This window comes from Vigna angularis, chromosome 3 (assembly GCF_016808095.1).
Source record: "Vigna angularis cultivar LongXiaoDou No.4 chromosome 3, ASM1680809v1, whole genome shotgun sequence".
NCBI lineage: Eukaryota > Viridiplantae > Streptophyta > Magnoliopsida > Fabales > Fabaceae > Vigna > Vigna angularis.
In genome coordinates this window covers 36,133,764-36,142,761 of record NC_068972.1, presented here as the reverse complement: position 1 = coordinate 36,142,761, position 8,998 = coordinate 36,133,764, and the positions used below count along the sequence as shown (strand labels likewise).

General features: G+C 32.6%; 2 protein-coding genes across 2 annotated transcripts; both read right to left on the bottom strand.

Moving 5' to 3' along the window:
- Positions 1–259: 259 nt before the first annotated feature.
- LOC108324231 (superoxide dismutase [Fe], chloroplastic) lies at positions 260–4,425 on the bottom strand. The gene is made up of 9 exons (XM_017557104.2): positions 4,148–4,425; positions 3,975–4,015; positions 2,293–2,367; positions 1,581–1,769; positions 1,332–1,503; positions 1,098–1,219; positions 947–973; positions 812–835; positions 260–723 (listed from the first exon to the last, which is right to left on the bottom strand). The coding sequence occupies exons 1-9, from the start codon at positions 4,200–4,202 to the stop codon at positions 514–516; spliced, it is 915 nt and encodes a 304-aa protein (XP_017412593.1). The 5' UTR covers positions 4,203–4,425; the 3' UTR covers positions 260–513.
- Positions 4,426–5,247: 822 nt separating this feature from the next.
- Positions 5,248–8,162, bottom strand: LOC108325198 (probable pterin-4-alpha-carbinolamine dehydratase, chloroplastic). The gene is made up of 3 exons (XM_017558221.2): positions 7,712–8,162; positions 6,033–6,225; positions 5,248–5,560 (listed from the first exon to the last, which is right to left on the bottom strand). Exons 1-3 carry the CDS (start codon positions 8,078–8,080, stop codon positions 5,469–5,471), a joined length of 654 nt encoding a protein of 217 aa, XP_017413710.1. The 5' UTR covers positions 8,081–8,162; the 3' UTR covers positions 5,248–5,468.
- Positions 8,163–8,998: the final 836 nt, after the last annotated feature.

Sequence of the window (8,998 nt, the reverse complement as noted above, 5' to 3'; positions counted from 1 at the left end):
GAAAGTTGGTAATGCTTAGGCTTATAGAAAATATCATTTGACAAAAATAGTCAGTGATGAATTTTAGTGAATATAAATAATAACTTTTAAGTATCAATACTTTATATGAAATTTGTTATAATGTATTAAATATTATATATTTATGTATCTTTCTTTATTAAGCATGGTGATATATACATATATATACATATGTACATATATATGTACATATATATAAAATAAACAAATTATGTCATCTTCATGTTATCACACACACTGATACCACTGCCAAAGCTCAACTATGTAAGATTTGTTTCACCTTTCGGAAAACATCAAAGTCTGATTGGTTCTAGCAAGACAATCCATAAATTAAGCCTTAAAGCCATCAACAAATGTATGCATAAACTATGTATGGTGCACTAAATTACAACATTTATCATAGAACAAAATTTGCAGCTTGAAGTGATTGAGCCTCTATACCACATCCAGCTAGAGCAAAGAATTTATACTTCTAAACTCCATATGAAAAATATTTTACTCATCTGCACCCAAGTCAGCATCACTGTCAGGATAAATCTCAGGAATACCTTCGCTGCTCCTTGGTTTCTGTTCATCTCTTTTATTCCTCTCAGCTTCTTTCTCCCTCTCCACAATTCGAGCCTTAGCTTGTTCAAGTCTTGAGCTGACTGAATCCCAAGATACAAGCTTATCCATGAACACTGATATATAATCAGAGCGCTGGTTCTACAAAGATAACGAAGCAGTCAAAGACTATTGAGAAGAATTATCAAATATAGTAATCACAGTGTAATTCTCTGAACTAAAATCTTACCTGAAAATCAATGTAGTAAGCATGCTGAATAAAAGAGAAATATTATTACAAAGTCAGCAAACTTTTTACCAAAGAAATGAAATGATAATTTTAATGTCCTCAAATCCAGTAAAACCAAGTAAACTAGATTAGTACCTCCCAGACATCAATGGTAAGGAGCGGCTGCAAGAAATTAACAGTGAATCTTGTCAGACATTGTAACCATGATGCTGAGGCCTTACCTTAGCATTCATGTTTTAATATATAAAATGAATTTTGGATATAATAGCTCATCCTTATAACTTACATGATAGTAGTTCCAAACAAGAGGGTTCACAGCATTGGGAGTCTTCACCACAACCAGCTTCTTGTCCTCGTCAGATGGAAGAGGATTCACAGCATTTCCCACATCAAGTTTGCTTTCTTTATCTATATATGAAAAGTAAAATGAAAAGGCCACTTGCTAGGTTAGATATACCAAGAAAATTAAAAAGGAATGCCAGAAAATCAGAGAGTATGATCAGAAGGGCATTTTACTCACAGGCAAGCCATGTCCATCCTGAACCAAATTGTGTTGAAGCAGTAGTCTTGAACTCGTCAAGGAAGTTTTCAAACGAACCAAAGTCTCTTTTAATCAGCTTTAGAAGATCCCCAGAAGGCTTTCCACCACCGCCGGGTTTCATGGACTCCCAGAAGAAGTCATGGTTCCATGCCTGCAAAAAGTTGAACATGATTTCTATGCAATGGTTTAGAAAAATAGATAAGACTTCATGATTACAAGAATGCATGCCTGTGCTGCATTGTTGAAAGCCGGAAGAAAGTCACCCTTATTGTATGAAATAACTACAACGTTCTCTAGTGACTTCTCGTCTAGATCCGTTCCATCGATTTGCCTGTTCAGATTATCTACATAAGTCCTGTGATGCTTCCCCCAATGATATTCGAGTGTCTCCTGACTCATAATAGGCTCCAAACCATTCTGAGAGTTTTCATTATGACAGTATTGGTAAAAATATGTAATATCAGTCCAGCATAAACATAAAAATCTCCACAAGTACAAGACATATGGTAGGTCATTGCAAAAACTACATGAAACTCTTGTGGAACTGTTTAATCAGTTCAGTGTAACTGATGTGCTGCACAGAATGAAATTAAATGGCTAGTTATAATAAACTGAAGTCTGCCCAATAGAGTGATGGTGATTATAATAATTCAAGTCAATGCGATATTAACTTCAAGAAAAAGATAAAGCCAGGCCAAATCTAATTTTATGGCAATTGCTACGTTTCATTTGAAGCACAGTTCCCCTTAAAAGTTTGCCAACTTGAAGTAGAAGTTTGCCAACATGCTTCATTGGGAGAAGCACACCACTAAAGCAAGCCATTGTAGCTGGTGAGTCCAAAGCCTTATACACCACACACCAAAATCTCATTTCCAAGGTGAATTTCAAGTCCTCTTGCAATTGGATAATAAATGGAGTAATGGACAAACTCTGATCTTACCAGCGGATATGGTGGTGGTTTCAGCTCAAACTTTGCAGTGATTTTAATACGTCCAGCTTTCCTTATACATCTACTCTGCAGCATTGAACATATTTTCATAAAATTAAAGGCCAACAAAACAATATTCATCTTACATTTGTTTTCTTTTAAAATAGGCAAATTTTTAAACAGGACATGCTTTTCCAGCCAGAAAATTTAAGTGAAAAGTCCAACATGATCAGACAAACACTCCAAATCATAAAATGTAGTGGTAATCCATAAAAAGGTTGTATTGGCCATAAAGTTCGAGCATTTATTGCTGAATTGAAGTTCAGTGTTTGTTTACCAATTTCGTTCACATATTTTCCATAACTCGGTTTTCTAATAGATCACACATTTCAGCCGATTTTACCTCAATAGGCCTGGAAGTTTTCTCTTTATTTATAGACTTTTTCTGGTCTCTAGATTTGAAGTGTTCTTCTCACAACATAATATCTATATGACATAAAAGGATACCAAGCAACAGGTGATAACAGATTTGAGTTTCGCATAAACAGATTTATGCAAGGGATTCCAGAGATCCGGTAAAGCACACTTGGTGACAGTAAGAAACAAACATCTAGCATCAGACATTTCATATTTTCCTACATTCGGGGATCGAAATGAATATGTATTTGTGCTCGAGAGCTATTAATATAAATTCTGCAATACAACGATTGAGAAATGCTATTACCACTGGGAAAAAAGGCCAATATCCTCTTTCAAATGCTAAAACTAAATATATTATGCAGTACAGGTTTAAGAAACTAAGAGAATGTCATTGTAATGAACATGTTCTTTTTGGTTCCTATAGCCCCACAGCATAATATTTACAGGAGAAATACTAGGAACACACTCTCCGTCACATTCTGCACACTCGTAATTTTATAGTTTTCAATCAATTTTAGTCAATTGCAGAATGTATAAAGTGTTATACTTAAAAATCTTGAGTATTCCAAAATTTTGAAAGTTCCAAAAGGCAACAAATACTTTATTGCTTAGTATTTTCACTTTCGAAGAGTTTGCATATGAAGACTTTCCATATACTTTCAAAGTGGATAACAAAGGTAGTGGGTCTTGCGTGATTGAAGTTGTGGACATCCTAGAAGTTCCTATTGTACAACAAACAGCCTAATCCTAAGCCTCCTCTTGTGCACAGAAATAAAGGGTTCTCTACTTTCTACTTGTTTACTAGAGCCCAACCAAAAGGGCACTCTAGCAAGGAAGAACTCTTATTTGAATTGCTTTCAATACGGATTCCATTGGTAAATACAGCAAGCAAGAGCAAAAGACACATGATAATAAACAATCAACCAATACTATTACTTTTCTGTTAAGAAAAAACTCAGATAAAAAAGTGTTTGATCCTTCATGAATTTAAAATTTTGAGTTCTAGTCCCTCTGAAAGTTTTTGCGAATTTTAAATCCACTTTTATTGCTTATAACCAGTACCAGACAAAAATGGGAACAAAAGGCTAAACCTTAACTAACCATGAGCGATAAAAATATGAGGAACTGAAAATAGGGAACAAGTAAAAATCTGAACTGGATGAGAGAACAAAAACTTATTCATCCAAAAAGAAAAAAAAAAGAATATTTCTTAAAATGGTAAAATTGTGCGTTGGAAATGGAAATGGGTGACACGTAATGGTTCGAAAGCAAACCTCTTTCTTCCACAATTTGAAGGTACCCAAAGAGAACCCTGCTAGCCAAACGAGAAACCCATGTAAGAGAGAGAAAGAGAGAGAGAGAGAGAGAGAGAGAGAGAGAGAGAGAGAGAGAGAGAGAGAGAGAGAGAGAGAGAGAGAGAGAGAGAAGAGAGAGAGAAAGGTGGAACCTTGAGTTTGGCGAGGAAGAAAAGCCGAAGTGGAAGGGGTGGAAAGGCAATTCATCTCTTCTGCCTCTGCTTCTCACTGAACTGTTTCAAAATATTTTGGCTCTCCTAATCTTCTTGTCTGTAACACAACTACAGTATAAGACAAGACACTGGAATACGTGGTACAAACCTCGTTTCTACTTTTCTTATACTTGTGTTTTACCTCTTTATTCAAATTCACTTTTCTACTTTGTTATCAATATTTTTTTTTTATTTACTTTAATCTCATACTGAAGCTTTGTTTTGACTGGATATTCTTTTGAAGAAAAAGGAAATAAAAGAGATAAGAGGGTATAATAAAAAGAGAAATATAATAAAAAAATTATAGGATTATGATTTTAGGTTTATGATTTTAGGTTTCTGAAATTTAAATAATTCTGATTTTGGTATTTAAATTAAAAAAATAATAATTTAGTTCATGATTCTTTTTCTAAACACTAAATTTAAGAAATTAAAATGAACTTTTTTTATTTCTAAATATAAAGTATTACTTTTCAAAAAAATTATGTTATTTTTATTTTAAAACAACACTAATGAAAAAAATAAGGAAATTGTTTCTCTTTCATTTCATTTCAAATTGTGGGAAAACAACTTTTATTGAGTTAGACATTACCCCTTCTTAAATCTAATATTTTTATTTTTTCTATTTATTATCACTTTATTTCTACCAAAACAAAGAAAAAGTGTTACTGGAAATAGGAGGAAAATACTATGCAATAAGAAACAAAACTGATGTCCATATATGACTATTATTATATATAACTTGATTTTGTTTAATTTTATATTTGTACCTATAAATTGTACAAAAACACATCATGCTCTAAAAACATTGGTTATTGTGGTTGATACTGAGGGACGGATGAATTGTATTAAAATAATAATGAAAGTATTTGCGTGATTAGTCTTCATTTTGGAGGGGGTTGTGAATTTGTTTCATCATAAATTTACTTATCTATCTCTCTAAACATTAGACAATGGATCTTGTTAGATTTTAACATTAAGATCACACTTCCAAATATTAGTTTTTCGCTGATTGTTTAAGATATATTTCGCAGATTCCATGTCCAAATTGCATACTTTTTCACACAAATTAATAGGGTCATAAATCATTGTGTTCGATCCTTAGTTGAACCCTGAATATTCTTACCAAACAAAAATAGATATGACACTACAGACATGATGAGTAAAGAATTAATAGATTTAATCAAATAACACAAATTAGTGGTAATTCTATGTAGAAGAAAATATCATGGTAAATTGTTTTATGGTGCTCATGAGGTCTTTATGCCCAAACCCTTTTCCTCGGGGCAAGATCTGATGTCTTTATTTCATCTATCTTTGCAGCAACAATAAAATCATTCATACTTAAACCTCCTGCAAAATTTTGAACCATTTCAATATCATGTTACAAGATGAGAATACATTGACATATTTAAGGATGTGAGAACAACATCTCTTGATCATATAAAAACAATAATATGAACAGTTTACATTTTATGTTTAAACCTCAGCTACATCATTGTATAAAAAAATGCATAATTATCAAGATTAGAAATTCGCAGTCATATAAATACTTAAAATGATCAATATTTACTATTCTCATTTAAGTGCCTCCCAGAAATGAGCAACTCATATACACACATTGGTACCTACTAGATGATGTTCCCTGTGGGGGTTTTGAGTCCTCTACCAGGAACTTGCAGCTAGTAACTAAAACAAGTGCTTCTTAGTAGAATGAAAGCAGCAACTGATTATATAGGGATTTTGATGAAATGCAACTAAAATTAAAATATCCTATGGTATTGAATGTGATCAACAAGAAGGGTGGTTCGAGTTCATTGCTTACCAATGGAAGCTGTCCATAGTTCTGCCCTGACTTGATTTGGTTGTTCCAAGTAGATATTAGGGAAATGGCCTGCAGCCTCAACAACCTTAGAGATCCTGTTAATTAGTTCAACTCCACATTTAAAATCTCTCAATTTCCACAAGCACTGAAGTTTATGTCTACCTTCCTCATTCACAAGTCTCCAACCCACAACCTACAAAAATGAAGAGAAAATAAGTCCTGGGAAGGTGGAAAAAGTACAAAAGGACCATCACACAGGTATCCATTTTTGTTTCTTCAAAAGACAAGTTTACAACAGGTAAAATACTAAGTTTTAAAGTCCTCTTACCTACATGCAAATCAGTATTTAATTGCAGCTAAAGAATCCACAACTAAATGTTAAACCACTGAAAATGTTAATTGCAGCTAAAGCAATCCACAAGAAATATGCATCACCCACTTTCTAAATCAAAATTCTGAATGTCAAACCACTGTAAACAACATGAAAGCGATATTTTTGCAACTGTGTTTCAAGTAAATAAACATAACTAAATGTACTACAATAACATGGTCAGATTTTAAATCTCCTGGGCGGAAAATTAACAAACACTCACCATAAAAATGCAACTATCTGCTGCTTCAACATTACGCATAATTCCATTGCACAGTTATCATTGGACTATACTAACTTGTGCTGACTCAATCAAAAGTTTTCAAAATCAGATTACACATATGATGCTTCTCTGTACAGAACCAGATTACAGTACAGAACCAAACTAAAAAATCCACATTTTCAGAGTCTAAAAAAATGTGAACCTTCCCAAACATGCAATAGAATCAACAACAATGTCATCTGGAACCAAAAAGTCAATCATCTTGTTTCAACTCTAAAGACTAAACGGATAACCAATCATCTCTTTAATAGGACAATAGGTAGAGTGTACACACCAACATAACTTGAATCTGTTTGGATAAATTTCATGTAAAAAAATTAAAAAGGAAAATAAAATAAGTTTATTATTCTAGAACTAAATTTCGTTTATGCATATATATATATCAATAAATATATTATTTTTATATTTATTTTTTACCTTTAGTTTGATATTATTTTTTATTTATATTTTGAAATTAATCCATATTTCTTTTATTATAAAAGAGAGTGTATACAGTATATAATTTTCTTTATATTCAACGTCATCCGTTCCCATATCAATCTTACACAACCTAATTTTTTTATTTAATATCTAAAGTGTTTCTCTATAAAAACAGTATAAAAGAAAGAAAAATAAGTTTATCTACAACTTAAAAACAAATTACGAATTAAAACATTTTTATATAATTTTTCTAAAAAAAAAATCTTACAACTGCTGGAGGGTACATTTCAAATTGTCTCTGGCAGCAGGTACTAGCAGGTGGATCATGTTACACAGAATCATGCTACGTTTTCAAGAAAAAGAAAAGTTACAGCCATAGATTTTTATTACAAAAACACTAATCCAACAGTTGGTATCACAATTGAGAAAAAAACTGAGATAGTTAGAAACTTGTTTTCTTATTTAAAATTCCTTATCAGTTTGCCAACAAATACCTAGTGATTCATTTCATTTTAGCAGAAACTAACTTCATTTTTTGTATGAATTCTATCCCGTGATTATCAAGTAATCTCTTCGAAATTATGAGTGATGAGATGTAGCTGCTACCTTTCTGACGAGCATCTGAGCGTCCTGTTCTGAGATGGGGGGTTGCAAAGGGGAAATGGGAGCACAGTCCTGCTGCGCGAGAGAGAGAGCAGAGATATTGGGGATGAGGATTCTGTGTTCGGTGCTGCCGTATCCCAGCACCTTCTCTCCGAAGGAGCTCTCCAATTCCGCCGGAAAAGGGTCCCTGGCACCGAAGTCCCCCAGGAACTGGTTCGTGTCGATGGCGCGCGTCACCACCAGCGACGCCGCCCGGTTTCCGCGGCGACTCAGTGACGGGGCGCGTGTGGGCCACGTGACAGCCTTGGGGTGTTTGCGAAGAAAGACATGGTTAAGGTTGAGATTAAGGTTAAGGTTGGATGCGGTGGCCATCTAAAAGAAGAACACAGTGTATGATGTTGAGTAGAGAAGGAATTGAAATGGAGTAAGGTGGAGAGTGTGTGGCCTTGTGAAGAACTGCAATATATTATATTATCTAGTGGTGGAGAGAACTCCGAAGTCATTTTTTCTTCCTTTTATTTCTAAATTAAAAAATTTTGTTGGCTTATATCAGTGGTTGGGATAAATTTTTCATTCAATCCAAATCTATGTTTTCAGATTTTTCATATTTGTTTGGACAAGCTTAATTTCAGTCTAAAGATATCACCATTATAAATTGTATTTTAATCTGTTATTAATGTTTTGTCATATATAACATTGACGCAAAACAAAATGGAAACATAAACTGTAAAATATAGTTATTCCTACTGAAACTCAAACATAAAGATTTTAACCGTAAAAAGGTGACCAAAACTACAAGATTAAATAAATGATTATATTTTATTTAAATTCGAGTAAACTCATTCGTAATAATATAACCACATAATTTTATAAGAAAAGTTAATATACATAATTAAAATGATATGATAAAATAATTAAATTAACTATTTTTCATTAAAAATATTAAATAATATTTGTAAAAACTTTCTACTGATATGGTCTTTTTATCTAATATATATATATATATATATATATATATATATAAAAGCACGTAAAATTTTTCAAGGTTCAATCATTTCTACTTATTGTCATCGAAACTGTAACATCGTTTCTACATATCGTAATAACAATTATTACAAAAGAATTAAAATACAAAAACACCACAAAAAAATAATAATATAAAACTAATTAATATGAACATACATAAATAGTTTCATTTCAATCTCAGTCAACTAAAATGAGCAATACAGAATCATGTCATCACATATTTAGAGACAAATAATCGATAATAACACTAAATTCAATATCTAC